Here is a 25644-nt window from a genome sequence, read left to right as displayed (position 1 = left end):
ACTATGAATATCTGCTCTAACTTCCAAGTAGGAATTTTTTTTGAGATGAAAAACTTTGTGATCTATGTAAAAATCTTTCGTAGAATAACTACCATTATTGGAACTTGTAGAACGAAGAATCGTTAGAAATCGGTATTTATGTACATTATTCTATAATAGGTAAACGAAAGAAAAGACCAAATTGAAACTTATAAAATTTAATACAATACAAATGTATAATAAAATACAATACATTTAACACTTAATGTAAGAAAATAATATAATTAATATGAGGCAGATTAAAATACTTGTGTTAAACTTATCATTCTATAAAATTAACGGTCGATTTGTGCAATTTTTTTTTTGTGCATAATACTTTAATGAGGTCGCAAAAAACAACGTCTGAAGTAATTGATATAAGTTTAGCTTTTTGTGCCCTATTCTTAAGTGCCGTATCAGATCCATAAATTAATATCTTAAATAAATAATAAATATTCTACTGTCTTAACATTAAAAAGCATTACTATGCTCAATACTGCAACAATAAAACTTTTTCCAAAATATACTTAAATACTATTTTTTATAAATGAGATAAAATCGTAATATTTAAGGAGTATTATAAAATAATATTTGAATGGCTTTAATATTCATTTATAAAGCAAAGAAAATCAATGTCATAGGAATGTTTAAAAATTGATACCTATCGTCATAAGATTTTCGACATACTTATGATACTTTAAAATAAGGATATTATTCATTGAAGAAAGATTGAAGTGATAAATCACTTATGAGTTGTGAGTTGTGACTAACCTTTAGTACCACTACTGCATCATTTAAGCAGTTAATAACACTTAATACGAATAAACACGAAGAACACTTTTTCGCCATGTATTCTGAATGCTTTTTTCTTTAAAAAATACATAATTATTATATTAAGATTATATTATATTATATTTAATATTTTAAATAATCATGCAACAACAAGCCTCACAATTGTTAAGGCCAACGCTTATAACAACACACTACTAATGTGCACTGGCTTTTTTGAATATGTATATTTTAATTACGCGTCATTTTTAATTTAAAACAAAACATTAATTGTTAAATAAATAGTACATAGAATAGAAACTTAGATTAATTATACAAACAATACTTACATATAAACTAAAACATTTTGAAAGATGGTAACAAAGGCCTCATCATCCAAGATAATTAATACATTTTTTAAACTTATGTTTACTTAATACGAATTAATTCTGATTTTATACTTACATTGTACATTTAATAAAGGTGGAAATGTCATGTTTTTGAGGGTAATTTATAATAAGAATTGTTATAACTATGTAATAAATAATAATAATAATAAAAAAGACGTGTGGCACTCGGGGACTGCCGCGGTAAAGCTATTGCATGCTATGCCTTCAAGCCACACCTGCGAGCCCGTCGGAGTGGGGAGCGTGAGGTTTTTTCGTTACGGAATTTCTCGATTCGGTCCCCGCGCTCAAGGCCCGCGATAGGAGCTATGCAATAGCTTAAAAATGATTATGTTAAGTCGAACACTTATAGGTAAATCAAAAAGCGCAATCTAAATTGATCCTTGTAGCAATGAGTAAAATACCACTTTCAAATGGATTTGTTTCTTTTTGTTTTAGGGGAAAAAAACTTTTGTCAGTTTTATATTCCATTGTTTGATCACGATACTCACAAGTGTGGGTCATTATGAAAGTTAAATGAGTAGGCAAAAATACCTGTATCAAGAACAAAACACCTATCATATATGCAAAACAATATATGAAAATATATCTTCAATTATTCTGAGGAGTGTGTACAATATGTTATTTCTAGTTTTTGGTTAAATAAACATAATTCTGGTGTGAGTTTGTCTGCAATACTATATCACAAAAATTGTAAAATTATTATTAGTTCATAAATAATCGTGATTGTTACCTTTCTGGTTTCACATATGTATTACTGAGTACCTGTTTTGGAACTTTAAGAAAGGCATCCTTTAAATTACCACAATTAGATTCCGGAGCTGCATCAAAATACTGTTCTATTTTGACCAACACATTGTTTGGTTCTGTTCCTATTTCATATTCGTCCATAGCTTGATATACAGCCTGAAACAATAAATGATTTAACTGTTATAATTTCACATCAGTAATGTCTACTTCAACACATTGGTTGTAACATAATATATTAAACTAGCTTACCGCCCGCGGCTTCGCCCGCTTTCTCTAAAACGATTTGAGATTTAAACTATCCTATCTCTCAAGTTGGATCGAACTGCACACGGTGTGCGAATTTTATTATAATCGGTTAAGTGGTTTAGGAGTCCATTGAGAACAAAAATTGTGACACAAGATTTATATATATTAAGATATATGTAAGTAGGATCTCCTAGCATATAAAAGTAGGTTTCAGTTGATAGTAAAGAATGTGTTTACATTATAAGGACTTTCATCAAGTAGGTATCTATACTTTTTAGTGGCAAAGAGGGAAAAGAAACATGTGCAAGAAGAGGAAATAAGGCAAATTATATAAGTGGCCCCAAAACAGCTATTTTCAGATTTTCAACATATACTACTAAAAATAGTAGCTATCATAAAATAAAATATAAATATCTTCATGCACCTCTTGGAATCTATACATATAATAAATCTGTAGAAGGGTCAATTCTGTACATTGAAAATATTGAAAAAATAAATACCAGGGAGTGTTACTGGATCGATACCAAACCCAAATATGTGATTAAAAAAATTTTTGTCTGTCTGTCTGTCTGTCTGTCTGTCTGTCTGTATGTTCAGGCATCACGTGAAAACTAACGGTTCGATTTCGATGAAACTATATTCGGTATAATTATACCTTATTATCCTGGGCGTAAAATAGGATACTTTTTATCCTGGAAAAATACGTAGAAAAAAATTAATCTTAATTTTTCAGTTTTATCCATAGACGTTGTTCTGTAGAACCGCGAACACACGTTGCGTATTATTATAGGCCTAGCCGTATTTGGGTCCAATAGATATTTATAAGATGTCATTGTCAGAGTTACTCAAAATGGAGAAATAAACCATCCACGCGAAGACCGACATCCGCGCGGACGGAGTCGCGGGGGGAAGCTAGTATTTAATATAATACATAAACCGAGTGTTTACACTCTATAAAGAATTACCTCAAATGCAGGCTGTTTGTGGTTGTGAAAAGCTCTCCGACTTCCATGTAACACATAGATACCTTGACTTGTGGCATCGGCACACGCATCACCATACATACACTGGTCTGTGCGGTAATTGTATCGACATGATAGTACATATACTGCACTTTCATGATAATGGAATATAATATTTATAATATCCTGAAAATAAATATAAATAAATAAAATTTAATATCCATATAAGCACTTCTTTTTTCATATAACCAGATATATGTACCAAATATATTTTATATTTGGTACATTTTAATGTTGTAAATGTTATAAATCTATACTAATATTATAAAGCTGAAGAGTTTGTTTGTTTGTTTGAACGCGTTAATATCGGGAACTACTGGTCTGATTTGAAAAATTATTTCGGTGTTAGATAGCCCATTTATCGAGGAAGGCTATAAGGCTATATTATATCATCACGCTAAGACCAACAGGAGCGGAACCACGGGGATGTGAACTGTGTTTTCTGAAATATGAAACTTTTTACATTGCCTGATGCACATTAATATAGTATTATAATATAGCTCTTGATTCAACTTTTATCCAATTGTAATATAAACTAACATTACCTGATCACCCCAAGGAATATACAATTTCCATTTCAACATAATTGGGGTAACATAGTCAACCCAGCCAAATTCTCGCATTCTTGTTAAATTCATCAGCATAACACCTGAGTTGAGACCTAAAAATTTATAATAATTTAATGTTAAATAATTAGACTTATAATACATTTAAAGATTTGTTATTTATCCTTATCTAAAACTGGTAACAAATTAAATATTGTTGATTGATGAAGCTTTCTCACCATATTTTCCATAAAAAGGATGTTTAGCGAAGCGAGGATACCACGAAACATTTGGATTATCATCTTCTAGTGCCATTGCTGATATTTGTGTGTGATTAAATTTTGAAAAAGAATCCCACAATTCTTCAGCAGGTGCCAAAAATAAGGTATCAGTATCCACATAAATCATAGCATCTATGTGTGGAATCAATGTCTGAAATAAATAACATCAATTTTAAAGAAATGATGAAATTTTATGTACATACTAGCTTTCCGCCCGCGGCTTCGCCCGCGTTTTCAAAGAAAAATCGACATAGTTCCCGTTCCCAAGGGATTTCCGGGATAAAACCTATCCTATCTCTCAAGTTGGATCGACATGGTGTGCGAATTTTATTACAATCGGTTAAGTGGTTTAGGAGTCCATTGAGGACAAACATTGTGACACGAGATTTATATATATTAAGATTTATTAGAATTGAAACGGTGCAATACCAATCCTGTACACAAACCAATCTTATTGATATTCACAAGATATCTTATTGATTTTAAACATTTTGAAATTAATATATATGTAATGTATAATTTATTAAGAAACATAGTTTCCAATTGATTTAAGTACTTTTAACAATTCTTAAACCTCTAAAAACAGAACTCTACCTTTAATTAAAATATTCATAATATACAAACCGGTATAAAAAGTCTTTGTGCTGCACATTTGCTGAACAAATTCATCCAGTCATCTTTATGAGCTTCTGGAAAATTAATTCTTTGGAGTTCAAATTCCAATTTTTCCCCAATAATATTTTTCCATTCAGTCAGAGTAGACTTAAAGAGAGGTTTTAATTTTTGATCCGTGAATATAATGAATAATAAGGGAGATTTTGTAAAAAGCAATGCTGATTTGATAACATTTAAAGATTCATTGAATCTTGAATCACAAACCACAAATGAAATCACAACTCTTTGAGTTTTGGTTGACGATGTGCTACGCCTGGAAAAGAAATTATTTCCACTTAAGAAAATGTGTTTTCATAGAATAGGATAATAAACTAAAATTTGGTTAAATATTATTTTTTATAAACATGCCTGTAGTCTTCATGTTTAAAATAATTATTTTCGTAGGTTTCGCTTCCTTTATCAGATTTACTTCTATTTGAATAAAAAAATACGATAATACAGCAAAAGCATATAAAAAGTAAAAGTTTTAAAATTGATAACTTTCTCATGGTGAATGTAACAGGTTAAAGAAATGCTCTAAGATCATTTCATAATCTTAGACATAAGATCCCTTTGATTTCCTATAACATGTGAAAAATGTAATAATAGTTTATCATAAAAAATTAACAATATGATATAATTAACACAGCAGTTGAACTTGTTTGTTTGAAATTGAAATTGTATACAAATAATTTTGACAGTGACAATCAGTGACAATGTACTTTTTTTTAACCGACGTTCCAAAAATCAACGAAAGGTGTGACGAAAGGTTTCAATTCGTAACGTGGGTTATATCCACAGAACTATATCGAGATAGAAGGAAATATAGTTCGTCGATTTATATGAGAACCGACCGTGTAACATTTTGCGTAGTTACTTTGACGTCACGCGAGTCTTTTAGTGATGTTCACAACGTCAAAATAATTGTCCCCTAATAAATAGAAACTAAGTAGACGTAGTTAAAACATTTTATGGAATCGATTTGGGAATCGATTTTGACCTTGACAGAAGAATGAGAATAAAAATGAATGTTAATTTTTACAAGCTTTTTATTAACTTAATCTGTATGTATATGCATGTGTATTTGAATGTATGTATATATGTACGTTCGGATCAAATCTTGCAATTGAATATTAAAGTAATTTTACTCAACTTATTGAGCTAAAATTTTGCATACATGTGCAAGTCAGATGACAATATTAAATTCTAGTATCATGGTGCTAAGCTAATGATGGAGACGGAAGGAACTCCTCAACCACTTAACATTATTCGCCGAAACTTTGATGGGCCAGTGAACGAACCTTCGTGAAAATGTATGGTACAAATCAGACTGTGTTTCGTAGGAAACCAGTTTTTGCTTCCATCCATTTATTTTTCACAAGAGAATCTTTCGGAAAACTGAAACAAATTTGCAATAAGTATATAGTAAATATATTTTAAACCTTCGATATACCTAACAATAATATTATAGGATTAAAAAATAATTATCATTTTTCTGTTTTCAATAGGTATCGATTTGAATCGACTAAGAAATCGGCATTGAAAATCGTGGCGTACAACTCTATATACTTACTTTTGACAGAAAAATGAGAAACCAACCTTTACCGTGTTTCGACAGTTTGGAATGTTTTATTTTCATTGCTGGTTTTCAATGCATGTCCAGTCTGGCGTGTAAAATTAAAGCCGTGATGGAAAAGTAGCATCATTCCGTTACCGTTTACATTAAATTATTACGGAGCACAAAAATAAATTGTTTTATAAGTAATAACAGATATTTTAGGGCAAAAAGTACTAACCCGTGAAAGGAAATATTTTTATTGACACCTTCAACTTTTTTGGTGGTGTTTGCACAGTTAATAATCGAGCACGGGGCCATTTTCTGTTTGCATTAGTACGTCACACACGGAGAGAGGTCGTGAATAGACTGAGCATCGTGGCGAGCAAAGACGATGATCAATCGTCTTTTCGCCACGCGAGGTACATACACTCTTTCCTTCTATCTCGATATAGTTCTGTGGTTATATCCGTGTTTTCCAATTACAGCACTAGAGCGCATTATGCGGCATAATGCGTGCAATCGATTTATCGTTAGTAATTATTAATTGTTGGAAAAAAATTTAAAGCTTTCGTTTCATTGTAGTTTTTTCGAAATAATCAAAGTTAATTCAAATTGTGTTTAAAAAAATAAATATAAGTATGGATGAAGGTACAAACATTGAAAAAAATGTTAATGAAATAATCAAAATCCAAATTACTTAAAATAACCGTAAATAGTTTTCAACCAATTATTATGTACATACCACTTTATTTACCTAATAGATGAGGTTATTGCTATGAATATAAGAATGTTTTTTTTTCAACACTGAACTTAGCGCAACTTGCTGGTGCGTTTCACGTTCCAATTAAGCATCAGCATAATTCGGCATTGTGCGCCACTGCGTCGCATTATGCTCTGTAATTGGAAAACAGCATGTTGACAAAATGCGAAAATTTGGATCTTTATTAGAATCACGCCAAAACGACTGAAAAGGTTTTATTGCAATTTGGCACAAATCACATCGCAAGCTTAATATGCACAATTAATATTCATTTCAAATACTTTAAATATATAAATATAATATAGCTATAGCCCACAGGTTTCTAAGGCAGGTTTGGCTGGGGAAGGCTGGGGAGAAACCGCAGGGTTAACATTCTAAAACCATTATTCTTATCTTGATTCTTATTATTTTTGTCTATGGCACTATACTAGACACATGAACGCTAGATATGAACGTAAAATCAATATCGGTTGCCTAATTTTTAACCCACTCAAATTCACATCATTTCAACTTTGCAGTGAAATGAAACTTTCTAAGTCTTTACAGTTATGCTATACAACAAAAGTAATTGACTGGTTGGAGAGATTAGTAATTCATTCAATATTTAAACGCAATAATGGTGCTTGTATTTGGTATGTTACTGTATATTTTTTTATATAGAAACGTATTTTGCAATCATAATAAGTGACTGATAAAGCAAACTAACATGCATGCATATTGTAGGATTATCGTTGAATGCAAAAATGGTGAATTTAAAAAAATATTTGCTTGAAAGTGCAAAAACAAAACATTTAATTAAAAACAAAGTCCATGTTGTGATGATGCGTACGTGTACCTACCTACTTTTTACATGTTCATCAATATCTGCAAGCTGCAAGCAACTTAGCAAGCAACTGCCAAGTGCCAACTGTCAGTTTTGAGGACGTCAGTTTGTAGGTGGTACCTCGTTTGTACCTATTGTACAATTCTGATTTCTGTCTATGCTTGTCAATGTCAAATTGGGATGAATTAGATAATTCTCGCCTCTCGGTCACTTTTAAATTTCGCATTTAAGTCACCAAAGGTGTTCCAGTCCAGTGTATTTAATTATGGATTATAGTTGATTAACTATTAAGTACAAAATAGTGATAATTTTCGAATAAATTACATTTTTCTCGATCGAACGATACTTATTTTTCAACATGGTTGTTGGTGCTTTCCCTATAGCTAAACTCTCCGTGTTATTGGTGAAGCAAATAAGCAAACCTATTGCCAATATTTGTAAGGAAAGAGCGAAAAATAGTCCCTTTTTCAGAACCTATGTTTGTATGCCTCCCGCTCAATGTAAGTTAAATTTTTATAATAATTAGAAATGTATCATTCCTTTAGGTCATAGTTATTCTTAACTTACCTACAATTTTTTATTTTAGTTTATAACTGGTGCGAAGTAAAAGCGAAAATGTGGATATTAAACTTAGGAAAACCAGTCAATATTCCAGTCCTAAGTCAAGACATGGCTATTGAACTAGGGGCTAATCTCCTTGGAGAAACTGTTATATTTGTTATTGGGGCTGGTTTGCTTATAATTGAATACAACAGGTAATTTTTTTATTTTAAATATAATCAATACATTGCATGTATTGTATTTGTTAATTATGTTTTATTTTTAGACAAAGCAAAAAAGAAGCAGCTAAGGAAGCTAAGCGTGAAGAAGAAATGAAACATATAACAGGAACCATAACAGATTTATACTTCACTGTTCAACAACAGCAAACACAGCTTAGAGAAATGGAGAGATTAATTCATTCAATTGGTGAGATTTTTTTTTACATTATATCTAACTAGGTTTCCGCCCTCAGCTTCGCCCGCGAAGTCAAAGATAACCCTGCATAGTTCCCGTTCCCGTGGGATTTCCGGGATTGCGTAATTTTCCCGGGATAAAAAGTAGCCTATGTCCTTTCTCCGGTATCAAAATATCACCATACCAAATTTCATGAAAATTGGTTCAGTACTTTAGGCGTGATTGAGTAACAGACAGACAGACAGAGTTACTTTCGCATTAGTATGGATTGAATTAATACACTTATTATTCAAACCTTTCCAATAAGCAACATTCTTTTTGTAGGTGACAAGAAACCAGATGGTCCACCTAAAGGTCCTTCTGGTTATAAACCCCCAGGGGGCTCATCACCAGGAGTAACTTCCCCAACAAACCAACCCAAAACTGAAAATATAAGTTATTCTCATTATATACAATCATCAGCACCTTACCCCAACAATGGAATTATTCTACAATCACTCAACTATATACAAATGGATGTATTAAGTTCTGTCTTCGTACAAACTCCCAAACAAGAAAGAAAAAAGGTTGTAGAAAAAAATAACAACTATCAACGAGAGCCTGCATTGCTTTCAGAGGCTCTTCATAACATAGAAAATAATTTTAGAAGTTTGTTTTGAAAATATCAATGAAAGTATTTTGTAATGTTATTTATTTTTTGTAGACAAAACAGAGTATTCTTTACATCCTGCAGATTGATAATATGCAGATAATCTTGCATATTTATTTTAATCTTTGTGAAATAAATGGGGTTGATATGTATTGTTGTAAGTATGTAAGTGATAGACCTATTCAGTGAAAAGATATAGAAAGATTTAACATTGTTCAGTCTTCAAATTATACTTCATTTTTCTAAATAAGGGAATTATTTTAGTTGAATAGTTGTGTATTTAAGAAGGCCTTATAATGCAATGTTTTTACTGGAGAATGTTCTGAACTAGTTACAAGTAGCACAATTCAAGCAGAGGTGCCACCAACATCTATTGGCTTTGTACAGCATTTGAATAATTTCTGGTGTGAATAGGGAATTGGCAAGATCAAGTAGTGCTTTATTCTAAACAAAATTGTTACCATGATAATAATATTGTGTATATTGTAACTTTAAGTGATCAGTGGACATTATAGTTAAGCCACTATAATATAAATTACTATTTATTATCTGCTGTTTTATTGAAGTTTTGTTTAAAATCCTTGTTACAAATAACTATGTAACAAGATTCAAGCTTTAATTTAGAATTTTACCATTGAGGGAGTTAATAAAAAATGAAAAAATAAATACTTGACATCAAAATCTTTACTGTTCAAGCCATTCACTCATATATTTGCAGTCTTGTGGTGTAATTAGTCCAGTGGACGAACACCTATGTATTAAAGGGCAAATGCCACAGGGTACTTGCACCAAGCCTGGTGGAGGCAGAAGAGATTCTATGGCCCTATATACTCTGCTACCGTCAGGATAAACACTGCTCTCTGCTTTGCCATCAAACACCAGTGTATTTAAAATTGTTATCACATCTTCAACCTCTAATTTAACCTGCCAAAGAATAGTATACAATAAAGCAATGGAAATAAATTTTTATAGTGTTTCTTTATAAAACATAAACTCATAGTGAATATATAAAAGTATGGTATCATAGAAATGTTGGAGAAAAATAGCAGAAATAATCTATCAAATTATGAATGAAATAATGTCTTTATGATTGATGATCTATGAAAAAACATATAAGAAAAAATACTATGTAAACCTAAAAGTGTGAGTTACAAAAATGCATAAATAGTTTGATAGACCTTATTACATAGATTTTTCTTATGATCAAAGCTTATTATTTTATGAAGTAACACTTACTTTACTTATACCTAAGTCAGTAATATATTTTTGTACTTCAGCTGCTGTTGCATAGGATTGAGTTCGGCCGACTATTGGCCCACGTGGATTATTTTTAATTTTATCTGCTCTTTGTTGAAGAAACCTCAAACACTGCCTATTGAGGATATCTACAAATTCAGATTCAAAGTCCTGGTCCTGATACCAAGCTCCTCCTGACACAGACCTATCAGGCTCCAAATTATATAGCATATATACTTTCTTTTTTGAAGCCTGAAAAAGATTTCATGTTATTATATAATTACTTTTTTTTTGTACATAATATTAATTGATTACGTTATAATACTTACATTAACTGATTTTACAGCTTTTATAAGTTTTTTGCTCTCCAAATTCTTTAAAATCTTTGTAAGCTGTGTCATACTTAAGTTTGATCGGTTCCTTATGTCCCGGATCCAGATTCCCTTATTAGCTGCTTCTTCTATAAGATTATAAACTACCTTTTCTTCATTATCTGCACCTTTTATAACTTGTTTTGCTGTTTGATTTTTTATTCTATAAATAATGATAATAATAAATGATAGGTGCAACAAATACCTATGATTTAACTAAAATTCGATAAATAAGTAAATATAATATATATAGTTAAAAATAAACAAAAGGCTTACTTATATATTAATGATCCACCTTGCTTATAAAGTTCAATTTGACCTTGTTGAAGGAGTTTATTAATAACTTCAACGAGCTCTGCTGATGATAACTCTGGAACTGCAGCAGCCATATCGGTTACAGTTAACCCTTTAGGTTTCTCTTTTGCGGCATTTACAATTTTCTCAATTATCAAATCATCAGATTTTACATCACTCATTTTTGATGAATAAAAGGATTATCTTTTAAGCTCCTATTCAAATAATGTAATTGGGCGTAATTATGTTAAATATATTTTGATTTATTACGTTATTATACAGCACCTTACACGTTATATTAATATAATTAATTGATTAGGTAATTTATTATCAAATTCGGTTCAGCTGTTGGAGAATGGAGTTTGGACAGTGTCAATGTCAAATCACAAATGTCATCATCAGTGACACTTGACATTCAGTGACAATTGACAACTGTCAAGTGATAATTTGAAATATATATCTATGTATATGATATAATTACATATTTATTTAAAGCCTGTGTTTAAAGCATTTTGATCGTTATTTTGATATACTTTGTTCATTTTTAGGTACTAAAACACCTAGATATATTCAATAGGTAGGATTCAAGGAGTAGGTAATTAGGCCCTATTGTATTGTATTTGTTACCTACTCTGTGGCATAATTATCTCTGATGTTTGACATTGACAGTCATCTGTCACACTTCAACATATCAAAAATACAAAATTCAACACTGAAATTGAATTGAATTAATCACAGAAATAATTGTCGAATTATAATAAATTGATTACCTATTGTATTGTAATAAATTGATCAAAATATGTTCTTATGTGTATAATGTAATAATAATATAATCTAATAAATGTATAATATAATTTATGTCTAATATAATCTGTATAATTTTATCAAATTTAGTTGTAAATGGTTTCATCTAATAATATTGAAAATAAACTTTCCAAGATTGTTTATGCAAGATTGTGCATGGTATTTTTTGCTGCATTGATAATATAACAAAAATTTACCTTATTATTTATCATGTTGTCACAAGAAGAAATTAAACCTATGCCTTGTAAGGTATATGCATCTATAGTAGAGGACTTCAATAAATTAACATCATACAGTAGGAAGGCTGAAAATGAATTACGAAAAAAATATAAAGAGTTTGTATTTTGTTTATAAATCTATGTCAATATCTCAAAATATATTTTATTATTTATTAAAATTATAATTTTTAGTATTCCCGCAACAACTATGGGAAGCATTATATCTTTATTAGTTCAGAGAGCAATGAAACATAATTACAGAAAGTCTCCAGTAATTTCAAGCAAATACTATGACTTATATGAAAACCTGATGAAAAGTCAAAACAAACATGAAATTATAATTCAGTAAGTAGCTAAATTAGTAATACAATTTAATGGATAGCAATGTTGTATCAAACCTATCTATTAAGTGTTAATTAAACATTACTTTGCAGGTTAGCTGACAGTCAATGTGTAAGTCCTGCACTTTTCGTCAGATCATTACTACAAAATGTATATTCAGATTCTGCAATGGTCAAGAAATGTTTAAAGGATTCTACACTTATAGAGGATAAGGATTTGGCTTATCAAGTATTTTTGGTATGTTTTAATTTAACCTGAACCAATTAAAATGAATATAATATAAGTACTGCTTGCATCAATTCAAATTGAATATATAAATCATTGTATAATTACTTGTATTATTGTGGATTTTGATGTCACCTACATAAAACTCAAGGCATTTTAAATAAATGTTTTTCAAACTAAATAAATTCCAGAAGAGTAACACACTACATTTTCAGGGTATAATGAATGATAATCAATATGGTCACTATGCTGATATCATCAAACAGTAAGTATCGACGAGTCATGCTTCATAATTGGTAAAAAATTACTGAATGAAATTGCATTCTGAATTAATCACCTTTCAAAAATGATGTATCCTTTTAATTAATACTAAATAATAAACATAATTATTAAACTGTTATGTTCTATTAAAAAGAATCTTATTTTCTAGATCAATTGGATTAGAGTATGAGCTACGATTGGAAAGAGAACTAAAATTGATGAATATAACATTTTCTGATGAAAATATTTTACGCACTAGAGGGTATGATAAGACTCCTGACTTTAAATTAGAGGTCCCAATTGCTGTAGACGGTTTCATTGTGAACTGGATTGAAAGTAAAGCATTATTTGGTGATGAAGAGAACCATATGGGTTATCTCAAAGAACAATTGATATGCTACTGGAACAGATTTGGTCCAGGACTAGTTATATACTGGTTTGGGTATCTGGAAACTTTGGACAATATGCCAGAAGTGAATAACATGTTCATACTTAGGACTAAGTTTCCAGATAAAGATAGTATAACACAATATAAAGTAGATTTTTGATTGTTTTAATGAGATTAAAAGTAATTCCAAGTAATTTACGTTTTATTTCATATCAAACAACTATACGTAGTAACACACCTAGCTGCTAGCATAATTTAGTAGGTCATAAAAGAAGAAACAAGTGTTTTGATATGTTTATAATTATTATGTGTTGAGATCAGAATATAAAGAATGCTTGGGTGCTACGCTAATCAAAAAATATAAACAATCATTCTGAAAATATTAATAATATTGTCCACTCCAGGGCCTGAGCCATAGGTCATAGGTGGCCTGAAACTGTAGCGCTGAATGAAATGTGGAGGGGATTACTGCAGTACTGTCTCACCCAAATATTACATACTTACATGATTGCTTACATGCCTTATTTTTGACTTATGTGCAGCTTCGGGCCAGCGCTAAAGAAATTTGTTGTATAAGATATCTTTTATTAAGGTTTTATTATTGCGTGAACCAGGAATTTTTAGTCTGTGATTACCATACATAAAATTGTGACAACTGACAAGTACTATAATAATCTGTGGTTCATTAGGCGAACTGTCAAATTTCCAATCTTGAAAATTTGAAATTACTAGGCACAGTTACTAGGTACCTACTCTGCCTAGGTACTCTCATTTAATTAACTCATATCGAATCTCATTCAATTAAATTAACAAATAACAATTTTAAATCATATCGTGAATGGAAAATAACAGTGATTATGTGTCAATGATTTTGAAAACAACTATATTTGCAAAAGAAATCACAATATCAAATTCTTATTAATATTCTAATAAGAACACATTTTCATGATGGGAGATGAAACTATTAAACTTTCAGCTAAAACTTGGGCGAGGACAGTTAATACTATTCATAAAGTCCGATATTCAGATGGTGTAGTAGATGGTGAAAGTAAGGCATTTCAATCAAGTTTTGATATGGGATATGAAGAGGGATTCCGGTATGGATTCAAATTGGGATTCAATAATTCAACGTAAGGCAATACACTTAATTTAAGAAATTTGATGTATAGCTGCAATTTATTTTGTATTTATGAGAAGTAATAAGTTTTTATGTTTCAGAGATTCACCAAGTTCCACTAGAAGTGAAAGTGCTAATTGTATAATATGTACTGATAATAACAAACTAAAGGACAATGTTATCAATTTATATAATTTACAGAAAGAGAGGAACAATGAAGCATTGCTATGAAAACTTTAATGAACACAATTACAAGATAAACCGGTGTCTCTAGTTTTAATGAAATACATAAAGGTTAATGAATAAAAAAAAAAACCGTTTATACACTTTAATCTTATAAAGTATTTAATTCTATTTAATATAAATAAATTTTAAACTAAACTTCTTGGCTTTTTCTCTGGAGGTGGTTTCATGTTTTCTTGCTTGATCTCTTGTTTTATTTCCATATGTCCTTGCATATTTCCATTTGTCATTTCTGAATGCATTGTGTCCATTGGTTCTTGTTTTATGGTTATATTGTTTAAATTGCCTCCGTCACTTGATTTATCACCTTTATCATTTGTATTTTCAGTTTTCACTGTAACACCATTTGTCTGTGAACAAAGAATTTAACATAAAGTGTTATTTTTAACCGACTTCAAAAAAAAGGAGGAGGTTATCAATTCGGCCGGTATATATATATTTTTTTTTTTTTTTTTATGTATGTACACCGATTACTCCGAGGTTTCTGAACCGATTTACGTGATTCTTTTTTTATTCGATGCGGGATGGTGTCGAATTGGTCCCATAAAAATTTTATTCGGATAGGCCCAGTAGTTTTTATTTTATGAGCATTTTTGTCTATAGGTATTTGTAAATTTTGCAAGTGCAAGTTTGAAGTCGGTTGTTTTTAACGCAGTTATCACTTGTGTACCTTTCTAATACTATAACTCATGAAAATACATGTCTTTGGTTTCCAACTATATAATCCTTTTAATCGGTTTCTTCATAAATATCCATGTGTGTATAGCAACAAACCTGACTCGATGCTGCAGGAATGACAGGGAGGGGGAACTGCCTGACTAATTCAGCAAGCAGCATGTCTACTCTTTGTCTTTGGAATAATGTAGAAGGTTCCTCCTTTGGAGTACTCGATACTTCCTTTGGAGCAGACTGTCCAGCGTTGAATGGACTTACACCTATTTTTAAATAATCCATTAGTAAATTGAAATTAATTTCAAAAAAATTAGAATTGAGATAATTTGTGTAGAGGGAAGATAACCTTTTGGCAATACATAAATATAGCTTCTCAAAAAGGGGAATCATACCTGGTTTGTTAGCCTTGAAATCCCACCAATATCCTTTACTGGGATGATATTTGGAATAGGACATTGTTTCCTCAAATGAGCATTGTAAATGATGAACTGCAGACAGCTACAAAATAAATAAGTTGCATGTTTTAGTGTAAACTTAATTCAGATCTATACAGATAACAAACAGTCTACGAAGCTTTGTACATATTTTATTCACCAAGTAAGAATAATCTTGTCTCATAATAACATAATATATACTTTAGTCACTGTTAATGTTTTAAGTTGTTGCAGCATGAGCAATTACATTAATATTCACAATTTAATACTGATATTCTTACCAATCTTGAATTTAGGACACTAGCAAGGTCTGGTGCTTGATAAACAATGCCAGCAATAATATAATAATCTGCTAAAGGTATTGTCTGTAAGGGACTGTGCCTGTGTTGCTTTCGGATAACATACAAGATTGGTTCTTGAACATGGAGTAAAATATATTCTAGGCCTGTCATGTTTCTGAAATAACAATCATAATGACTTTCATTCTATGACTTTTTTTCTAATGTTACATTAATAAACTCAAATTTTAATATTATAATACATTGGTGTAAACATTGAGTGCACTATAGGTATCTCAAAACACTGAAAACATTGCAATTTCATTAAAATTATTAGCTTACTCAATTTTCAGCCCTTTAACATAATTTTAGCAATTTGTTTAGCTATAGATTCTGATAAAGAATGTACTATTTCAAATATGTAGCTATGCCATTGCTTGACCCATTTTCAATCATGTAATAAAGAATATGTTCAAAATTAAACTAATTAACAGTAAATCTTATGCTTACTGCAGTTGATCCATGCTAAGACGTTGCATTTTTACCACTTCATTGTTACATGTCCGGTCAAAAAAGGGGTTTGATCTTTCAGAAAAATAATCCATAATATTAGACGGATTAAGTGATGGAATCCACGCCGAATCATGCCATGATAGTCCCAGAGGATTTTCAGCAGCAATAGGAAGATGACCAATTCTTGCAGGCATCATCTTAGCAGATTAATTAATAATTATTTTGTAGGAGACTTGCAAACTTTTGCTAATCAATGTATTTGACCGATATTTAATATGTCTTTCTTTATATGTATATAGAGTTATTTTACACTATTTTGATTTTAGTTCCTTTAAATTCGAAATGCTTCTATTGTTGCATTATTGAAGATAATATGAAAATACCAACAACAGTCAACAAGTAGGTAGGTAGGTAATAATACTGAAGTGACATTTAAAACGTCAAAAACTCAAAAATATAGATTATAAATTAGTTTTACACCAAAGAGTATAATGTATACTAGTTGTACACTTGTTTTACACGATTATTAGTTTTATTTGGCCGGTTTACACGAGCTCAGTAACCACAGTTAATTGTGGTATACACCACAGTATGTACCTGTGATGAGTCTGAATGTGTAAAGTGCAGTGGTGGCTCAGTTGTGAGAACCTCGGACTTCAAATTGATAAGTCCAGATAAGTCGGGGGTTCGAGACCAGACTGCACGTCCAGTGCAGTAAATAAATTGATTTTTCAATTTATCTGCTCATGTTATGACTGGTCAAACGGTGAAGGAAAACATCGTGAGGAAACCGACATGTCGAAGAATCAAAAGTTCGACGACATGTGACATCCGCCAACCCGCACTTGGCCAGCGTGGTGGATTATGGAATATGGATATATCATTTACGGGAGGGAAACTAACCATTACTCGCATCCTTTACATATTATTCATCCCCTCGTGAGACATTACATCAGTTTGTACAGTCTTAGCTAATGTTATAAATGGGAAAGTAATGTCTATTTGCGATGTATAAATAGGAAAGTAATGTTTGTCTGTGTGTTTAGGCGTGAAGAAGTGATTTACCACTGAACCGATTAAGATGGAATTTGATAGCTTGAGAGCTGAGAAATGACCTTATCGATAGACATTTTTATCGGGGAAATCCTGACGGGAACTATACGGGACTTTCTTTCATCTTTGAATACACGGCCGAAGCCTCTAGGTGCTCTAGCTGAAGCCAGTAGATAATAGATAAAATAATATAATCCAACTCTTAACCATCGAGATATATTATGTACTACGTACTAGAGAGGTTATTCCAAACAAAAACATTGCGCGCGGCCGATGTGGTGGGGTACGTGTGGAACGAGCGAGGCGTGGCTTCAAGTTCAAAGATTAAGCAATGCGTGCAGATGCGACACATTGTGCAATCTGTTTACTCGGTACTATCTGGTGGTACTGATACTAGGGAATTAATAAAAAGAGGATTTTATATTAAACTATGTATTTTAATTTCCTTTAAATAATATCAATTTAGTAAGCTTTTGTCGTTTTGTGTAGTAATCAATAGTTTTGTCAGTTTTTGCTTCATGATGAAATCGAATTTTGGAGTATTGGTTTATAATAGCCCTAATTAAATGGATACGATGATTCAATGTTGATGGCGTTTACGTATAAGAAACTCACATTGTGAAAAATCTCACGTGAAATTCGAGGATGGGGGAGGGGGTTGAATAAAATCTCACGACATCTCACCAGGGGGGGGAGGGAGCTGCAGAAAATTAAAAAAAAAACACCTCACATAATTTATGGACGCCCCCTTACTCGATCACAATTTTTGTAACGAATGTGAAAGACGAAACAATAAATACGCAAAGCGGCTTTTAGTATAAACGGAACTACCGTAAAATGGGGTGAATAGAAACGATTTCAACTTTTCAATCGAAATTTCAGTATGTTTTTAGCAAATTCCGAAGGTAGCAGTAATTGAGTCTTGTGAGTTAAAGTGTATTAAACTGTTTTCAATGAAAAACTAACTTAATTTCCTCGTCATTTATTTAATAAATCACATTAAGTGCACGTTTTCTATTTACCCGCGATATGGGTGAATGGAGACGAAAAGGGGGTCAATAGAAAAAAATGCCAGGGTTGTCAAAATTTATTTATGTAGGTACTTAGTACATATACAAATACAAATTATTTAATAAAGTAAGTACCATCAACTTTAAAAAAATAGAACAGGGGTAGTTAATTATATTATGAACAATGCAAAAACAATAAGGGCAAATCACCCATACAAAAAAAAAACTTTTAAGTAATAAACATAAGTGGATTTTACTGAAAAATTATGTTTAGTCTGTCAGTTAGATTATCAAACCATAGTGTAACAACATATTTTTATTTTGTCACAAATAAAAATGAGGATGATACAACAACAAGACTTCGATTGATGTCACAATATGATAGTACACTTTTAGTATAAAGAGATTTCACAATCCCATAAAACTTGACGCTGGTTAAAGCGCATTAAAATCCAGAGCCTCTACCATGTCATTACGATAGACTTGATTATACACATCGATCACGTTTGGCGCTCTCATTGGTTGAGAGTTCAAACTTGGAGCGGGCCATAAGCCTCCAGGTTCAGGTTTATAAATGCGCGGCATTGTCCAAAGTAATCTAAACAAAAAAATAAACATTTATTTTCAATACGAATGAAAATATAAACATAAACTAACTATTACAAAAAAGTATCAGGTATAATTTTGCGTACCTAACAGCCCTAGCGATGTCATTTTCAATCACCCCATTTGCATTACTTTTCACACCTCAAGCGTTTCTATTTAGCCTTTACTCGTTTCTATTAGCCCCATACTTAGATTCTATTGACCCCACAGACGACTTCTTTTCACCCCAAAATATTTCTTAATTCGAATGAATTCAGTTTTAGCATGTTTTAGACACTTTTTTCAAAAACTATAAAACTCTGACTTACCCTCTTATGTTTCAACAACAGGAAAATAATAACACTGCACGGTGATACCGTATTGATCACTAATTGTAATGACAACAATAAAAAAATAGAAATATTCTTTCGTCACAAAATCAGCTTAAAAAATTATTATCTATCATAGTACATATTAACTCAATGTTATCTATATATTTTTTGTTACTTAAAAACACTTGAAATAAGACGTTAAATCATATACGTGCTATTCTTCCTATATCTTGTTTATATATTTGTAATATTTAACTTATCCGGATTATAGTGTCGATCACTGAGAATTTACAAAACACTGCTCAATACTAGTTCCTTTCACAGCAGATAAAAATAATATAGTGATCAACCTTTTGATGGTCACTTGGCTTACGGAATACCACTTTATAAACTATCGATACAAAAACACCTGTCAAATGTGTTACGGTGGCTTTCAAGTTGATTTGGTGCTCATGACGTCATTTCAGTTGATAACTTAAAATAGCCAATACGAAAAACATGGTTTGACAAGAAATCGTTGAGCACCGTGCAAAGTTATCATCACTATGAAATGTCAAATGAGATACGCAATAGCCCTGCAGAGCCGTTGTGTTGATCACTTTGACACATAATTTTTCGCATTTATAAAGGAACTTCACTCATATTTTGTCTATTGCCATCATACAGCCAGTGTTGAACTATCGAAAAAATACAAAAGTTCCTGTTTTAACTAATCACTCATATTTTGTCTATTGCCATCATACAGCCAGTGTTGAACTATCGAAGAAAGTTCCTGTTTTAACTAATCAGTGTTGGCACTTAAGAGCAATAAACCTATTATTGCTCTTAGGTTGGCACACTAACGTACGGAAATAAATGTCGTTTTTTTTCTATTCTCCCCTTGAATTCTATTTACCCCATTTTACGGTACATTTAAAAATATACTTTATTTATTGAGTTATAAGGTTGCTTCCATTCTGTTTATTTACATTCTCAAAAACATCAATCGCCGCAGAGGCGGCTTGCGACAAAAGCGGCTTGTGTCAAAGGCCTTGGCGATATCATTTAAGAACATAATATTATGTACTTTAGGCAAACTTGTAATAAGATCTATTTTACTTTCTTATTAGTCCATTTGACAAGGATATTGGGTAAGATACCTATTGGAATAATTTTATTATTATGTATGTACCTACTTATTAAATCCGCGAATAAAAAAAATTTTTACACGCGAATATAGAAATTGGGTCGCTTTTTTTTAATCCGCGAATAGTGAAAACGCGAATAAAGGAAGCGCGATTAAGGAACTTTTACTGTATTAGTTTCTGTGAATGTTGTGTTTATTTGTAATTGTTGTGCATAATAATTTATAAATCCTATTGGAACAACTGTTAATTATATCGACCGGCCCGCGAAGGCGCAAAAAAAAAACCGAAATTTACTTTAAATTATTTATTGTAAAAAAAATTACATAATAAATTACTCCTAACTTAACCTACGTCCCTCCCGTTCGATGTTAGAACTAAGAGTGCTCGTCCTCCTCGGCGGGGTAGCTGCAGCGTCGCGGTGGCGATGATTGCCGCAACACTCTCTGGAAGCGCAGGTGTGCGCGATGTCGCAATTCCTAACAGGTGCAGCTTCTTGGGTGGCCCCATGCATCCTCTAATCTTATATGTAGGTACATAACACCTCCCTCCTGAAGTTCAGCGATTATTGGCGGGCAAGGCTCGTTAATATCGCTGAAATTTCACCCTCCGCCGATTGATGTTCTATTTCTTCTTTTTGATTACCATGAACACTCGTAGTAATAGGCTTTGATGTACGCAGTCTCCGTACGACGTACCATGTCACTAGGGCAACTGCACTCGTTATTAATATAACATATATCGGTATTATGGAAGGCTGCATATAGAGAATCTCGTATCCGTTGTTAGTACTGATAGGCATTTCCATTGATATAGCTCTGTTACTAGCGTGTAATTTATCCAAATTTATCGAATTCAACTTCAGAACTTCTTCATCTGTATTATATTGGCTGGAATCTGGCAGGTTTGCAATTTTCATTATCTGTCCTTTGATATGGTCTTCTCGATTGACTATCTTGAAAGCCTCCGTTTGAAGAATGCAGTTTTTGGGTATTGTGGCTAAGTAGCTTCCTTTAATGACGTCATATTGATCTTGCGAGCATGATAAGTGGATTTTTGATGGCTTGGGGAAACTGATGACGTAGTGGGCGTCGTCTAATTTTTCTAGTGCGGGCGCTCCGAGCTCCACAGGCGTGAAGAGACAAGATGCGACGACTCGTTGCGTGGTAATAAGGTGATACACGCAGTCATTTTTGGATCGATGATGGTTCAGCTTGTCCTCACATAGATACCCTAGGCCAGACTTCGGGCATTCTGCCTCCATGTACATAAAATCCTCGTTGTGAATTGCCACAAAAGGATAGGGTGGAATTAGGACTTTACTATCTTTATTAGGAACTATGGATAATTTAAATAATTCAAAGGTAGCAGGAAGGACAACCGGGAACATAAAAACTATAACTATATTCCTATTACTATAATAATAGCCTAGTTTAACTAAATCAAAATATTCTCTATAATTAACTTGAGGGATTTGCTCTTTACCATAAAATTTGTGTAATTTATTTAGCATTTCTTTTAGAGAATTTGAATTGAACATAAGATGATGCGTACTTTTCGCACGAATAAAACCTAATAAATTTTCTAATCTATGTAATTCTTCAGATATATCATCTATATTATCTGATAAAATCGCTACGCGTTGAATTAAATCTATGTATAGAGTAACGTTTAAATTATTGGCCTTTAAATCATTTATAGCTATTTCAATTTTTTCCTGATTTTTAATTAAGTTGTTTAAAATATCAGATTGTTGTTCTGTCCAATCTTTACTGAGGCTTATATGATTATTCATTTCTGTGACCAATTTATTCTCATTATTTTGTAATAATTTAATTGCGGTATCATATTTAATTGCATCTGTATAGTCTAGATTACCAGAAATACTTTTTATAACTGAACCTAAACCATCTATGAGACCTCTCTTTATGCGATTGGGTTCAAAAGTTTCCAACTGATTTGACAATTTAATAATCTTATAATGCAAGTGTTCAATATGTGAATTATAAAGCGAAAATAATTTATCGTGCAAATTAGGCGTTAATGAATTTAATTGATCCTTTACTATGGTTATACTATCACGAATATCCTTTAAATTAATAATTTGCAAAAATGAATGATAATGAGTGACAATTCTAGCAGTTCCAATATTAAATGGTAATATACCAGGTCCGTCATCCAAGCTAGTCAGGGTGGGATCTTCTGCTTGAATCTGGCACAGGATCAGAGGAAGGATTCTGTAACAATTTAGGTACCCTCTTAAGCCTAGATTTAGCAACAGCGCCATATTTCTTCTTAGTATAGATATGAATAGGTAAATCAGCCAGTACAGTATCGTGCGTAAAACGCGGTGCGGTCTTTTGTCGACTAGCCCTAGGATTTCTTACAAAAATTTGTTGATCTGGATAATACTGTATTTCGGGTTCGCGGTTCCTATTAATGTTTTCTGTAATTTGAGTACGGCGTTCCAAAGACGATTCATTAATAATTTTGAATACTTTGTGCATACTATCGCGATGTTCTTGCATATATTGCTGTAAGACATTTTCTGATAGATCGATATCTACAGGATCGCGGGGATCTAAATGACCGGTTATAATGTCAAGAGGCCTGCACTTCGTAAAACTGTGGATCGAACTATTATAGGCAAGAACAGCATACGGCATCAAGTTAATGATTAATTCACCACGTCGTTCAAGTTTTAGTAAACGTATGTGTTCTAATAAAGTTGAGTGAAGCCGTTCTACCATACCATTTTCGTTAGGTGCATGAGCTAATAACTTATGGTGATTTATTCTATGAAGCCTTACAAATTCACTGAATATTTGGTTCGTGAACTCAGGACCTCGATCCGTTACGACAGTCATAGGTAAGCCATGATGTGTACCAAACGTCAAAAGAGCCTGAACTACGCTTATTGCGGTTGCGTCCTTTAAACAATATGCTTGAGCATACTTAGAGAATGCATCTATTATAGTGAGATATTTCTGAGAATCAATACTAAGTAAATCGAGATGTACTATTTCAAAAGGTTTTGTAGGAGGAACTACGATTCGAAATTTTGGATTTACTGGAATTCTATCATATTTCCCTTGACCACATATGCTACACTCATTAATATATTTAGTTACTGCTTCCTTCATTTTAGGCCAAAAGTATTTCCTAGATAAAGATAAATGAGTTTCGTTAATTCCGCGATGGTTAGTTTTGCCTTCATGATAATTTCGTATTATTTCCTGTTGCTTAAAGTAATCTTTGACATTTTGCAATTCTAATTTTGTAAGAACTAAATCCATACATGAACTTTTAAAATTACTCTGTATTATTGGAACTATAGTACACATAGCATCAGGGGGATGAACTAGAATTGCAGTTTTTATCTTAGGATCTACATATTTTTTAATTAGTGAAACTATTTCGCTATCAATATTCGCTTTGTTAACATTAATATCTATCTTAGTATGATTTTCAAAAGGTTTTGAAATTATAGGCTTACTCGGTACTCTATCTATTAAAGTAATAACTATCTGTCTCTTAAATTTATTCAACGGGTGATCTGTTATAGGTATATCTAGAATTGGGTTCTCCGCGTCAGTATGAACTGTGACGGTGTCGGAATTTGCTGTAAGAGTACTTGATTTCGAATGTGCAGTAATCGTACTTGAATTTGAATTAACAGTAATTGTATCTGAACTTCTTCTTATTAACGAAGGTGTTGTTTCTGTTGGATTAACCGCTAAAGAATCTGTTTCCTCATTGTTAATTTGAATACGCGATAAAGCATCGGCGTTACAATTTTGCTTTCCCTGCTTATAAATTACGGTGTAATCGTATTCGCTAAGTTTGAGCCTCCAACGTGTGAGACGGGAATTAGGTTCCTTTAAATTCATGACCCATTGAAGGGGCCTATGATCAGTTATAATTTTAAACTTGCGGCCAAAAAGGTAAGGACGGAAATATTTCGTTGCCCAGACAATTGCTAATAATTCCTTCTCAATCGTACTATAATTAATTTCGCTACTATTAAGTGTACGTGAAGCGTACGCAATTGGTTTATCGGAACCAACGGGGCCTTGCGAGAGTACAGCACCGATGGCTAAATTCGACGCATCAGTCGTAAGAATAAATTCTTTATTGAAATCAGGATACTGGAGAATTGGATCGTTCATTAATAATGTTTTACACCTATCGAAACATTCAATGTAATCTTTAGAAAATGTTATCTTTGAACCCTTTTTTAAGCATTGTGTCATGGGCTTCGTGATTTTAGCGAAATCTGGTATGAATTTCCGATAATAACCTAATAGACCTAGAAATCGTTTAATATCGGTTGGAGTTTTCGGAAGGGGATACTTTTGGATGGCAGATATCTTATCTGGGTTAGGTTTTATCCCATCTTTGCTAATAATGTGACCTAGATACGCGGTTTCGAGTTTAAGAAATTCCGATTTATCCATTTGTATTTTAAAGTTGGATTCACGCAATTTCTGAAACACTTTCCCAAGATTAACGATATGCTCCTGTAAAGAAGTGCTAAATACTATTATATCATCTAGGTAGACTAGACAAATAGAATTTTGCAATTCTCTCAGTACATTATCCATTACTCTTTGAAAAGTAGACGGACTATTCTTTAGACCCATGGGCATTCTTAAGAATTCAAAATGACCATGTTCTACACTAAAAGCGGTTTTTGGAATGTCAGC

At 32.1% G+C, this 25644-nt stretch overlaps 5 protein-coding genes across 6 annotated transcripts; 2 read left to right on the top strand and 3 right to left on the bottom strand.

Annotated features, from left to right (window-relative positions):
- Nucleotides 1-1415: 1415 nt before the first annotated feature.
- On the bottom strand, nucleotides 1416-5393 carry LOC123699958 (glucoside xylosyltransferase 1). Its single transcript, XM_045647016.1, has 6 exons — nucleotides 5061-5393; nucleotides 4662-4965; nucleotides 3996-4188; nucleotides 3757-3872; nucleotides 3155-3337; nucleotides 1416-2099 (listed from the first exon to the last, which is right to left on the bottom strand). The coding sequence occupies exons 1-6, from the start codon at nucleotides 5198-5200 to the stop codon at nucleotides 1923-1925; spliced, it is 1113 nt and encodes a 370-aa protein (XP_045502972.1). The 5' UTR covers nucleotides 5201-5393; the 3' UTR covers nucleotides 1416-1922.
- A 2609-nt stretch (nucleotides 5394-8002) lies between these two features.
- Nucleotides 8003-9585, top strand: LOC123699965 (optic atrophy 3 protein homolog). The gene is made up of 4 exons (XM_045647024.1): nucleotides 8003-8332; nucleotides 8419-8587; nucleotides 8659-8801; nucleotides 9114-9585. The coding sequence occupies exons 1-4, from the start codon at nucleotides 8191-8193 to the stop codon at nucleotides 9446-9448; spliced, it is 789 nt and encodes a 262-aa protein (XP_045502980.1). The 5' UTR covers nucleotides 8003-8190; the 3' UTR covers nucleotides 9449-9585.
- A 519-nt stretch (nucleotides 9586-10104) lies between these two features.
- Nucleotides 10105-11691, bottom strand: LOC123699959 (probable DNA-directed RNA polymerase III subunit RPC6). Its single transcript, XM_045647017.1, has 4 exons — nucleotides 11322-11691; nucleotides 11004-11208; nucleotides 10675-10926; nucleotides 10105-10362 (listed from the first exon to the last, which is right to left on the bottom strand). The coding sequence occupies exons 1-4, from the start codon at nucleotides 11519-11521 to the stop codon at nucleotides 10123-10125; spliced, it is 897 nt and encodes a 298-aa protein (XP_045502973.1). The 5' UTR covers nucleotides 11522-11691; the 3' UTR covers nucleotides 10105-10122.
- Nucleotides 11692-12213: 522 nt separating this feature from the next.
- On the top strand, nucleotides 12214-13771 carry LOC123699961 (CDAN1-interacting nuclease 1). 2 transcript variants are annotated; one of them, XM_045647020.1, is made up of 5 exons: nucleotides 12216-12478; nucleotides 12554-12706; nucleotides 12796-12940; nucleotides 13144-13193; nucleotides 13359-13771. In XM_045647020.1, exons 1-5 carry the CDS (start codon nucleotides 12354-12356, stop codon nucleotides 13735-13737), a joined length of 852 nt encoding a protein of 283 aa, XP_045502976.1. In that variant the 5' UTR covers nucleotides 12216-12353; the 3' UTR covers nucleotides 13738-13771. The 2 variants fall into 2 exon arrangements, with proteins under 2 accessions (XP_045502977.1, XP_045502976.1); XM_045647021.1 differs by lacking the exon at nucleotides 12554-12706 and having other exon boundaries at nucleotides 12214-12478.
- A 1239-nt stretch (nucleotides 13772-15010) lies between these two features.
- On the bottom strand, nucleotides 15011-17241 carry LOC123699960 (mediator of RNA polymerase II transcription subunit 6). Its single transcript, XM_045647019.1, has 5 exons — nucleotides 16832-17241; nucleotides 16325-16499; nucleotides 16002-16107; nucleotides 15712-15872; nucleotides 15011-15287 (listed from the first exon to the last, which is right to left on the bottom strand). The coding sequence occupies exons 1-5, from the start codon at nucleotides 17029-17031 to the stop codon at nucleotides 15066-15068; spliced, it is 864 nt and encodes a 287-aa protein (XP_045502975.1). The 5' UTR covers nucleotides 17032-17241; the 3' UTR covers nucleotides 15011-15065.
- Between the last annotated feature and the right edge of the window lie 8403 nt (nucleotides 17242-25644).

The sequence above is a fragment of the Colias croceus genome, chromosome 18 (assembly GCF_905220415.1).
Source record: "Colias croceus chromosome 18, ilColCroc2.1".
Taxonomy (NCBI): Eukaryota; Metazoa; Arthropoda; class Insecta; order Lepidoptera; family Pieridae; genus Colias; species Colias croceus.
This window is presented reverse-complemented; position numbering and strand designations above follow the sequence as displayed.

Coding starts and splice junctions, on each gene's coding strand:
- LOC123699961 (XM_045647020.1), top strand. CDS start 12,354: ATGTTGTCACAAGAAGAAATTAAACCTATGCCTTGTAAGGTATATGCA. Junction 12,479..12,553: donor TTACGAAAAAAATATAAAGA/GTTTGTATTTTG, acceptor TATAATTTTTAG/TATTCCCGCAACAACTATGG. Junction 13,194..13,358: donor TATGCTGATATCATCAAACA/GTAAGTATCGAC, acceptor CTTATTTTCTAG/ATCAATTGGATTAGAGTATG.
- LOC123699958 (XM_045647016.1), bottom strand. CDS start 5,200: ATGAGAAAGTTATCAATTTTAAAACTTTTACTTTTTATATGCTTTTGC. Junction 4,189..4,661: donor CACAAAGACTTTTTATACCG/GTTTGTATATTA, acceptor TATTTATTTCAG/ACATTGATTCCACACATAGA. Junction 2,100..3,154: donor ACAAACAGCCTGCATTTGAG/GTAATTCTTTAT, acceptor TTATTGTTTCAG/GCTGTATATCAAGCTATGGA.
- LOC123699960 (XM_045647019.1), bottom strand. CDS start 17,031: ATGATGCCTGCAAGAATTGGTCATCTTCCTATTGCTGCTGAAAATCCT. Junction 16,500..16,831: donor CTTAGCATGGATCAACTGCA/GTAAGCATAAGA, acceptor TTGTTATTTCAG/AAACATGACAGGCCTAGAAT. Junction 15,873..16,001: donor TTTCAAGGCTAACAAACCAG/GTATGATTCCCC, acceptor ATTTAAAAATAG/GTGTAAGTCCATTCAACGCT.
- LOC123699965 (XM_045647024.1), top strand. CDS start 8,191: ATGGTTGTTGGTGCTTTCCCTATAGCTAAACTCTCCGTGTTATTGGTG. Junction 8,588..8,658: donor CTTATAATTGAATACAACAG/GTAATTTTTTTA, acceptor TTTTATTTTTAG/ACAAAGCAAAAAAGAAGCAG. Junction 8,802..9,113: donor GAGATTAATTCATTCAATTG/GTGAGATTTTTT, acceptor TTCTTTTTGTAG/GTGACAAGAAACCAGATGGT.
- LOC123699959 (XM_045647017.1), bottom strand. CDS start 11,521: ATGAGTGATGTAAAATCTGATGATTTGATAATTGAGAAAATTGTAAAT. Junction 11,209..11,321: donor GGTGGATCATTAATATATAA/GTAAGCCTTTTG, acceptor CATTATTTATAG/AATAAAAAATCAAACAGCAA. Junction 10,363..10,674: donor CTGACTTAGGTATAAGTAAA/GTAAGTGTTACT, acceptor ATTCTTTGGCAG/GTTAAATTAGAGGTTGAAGA.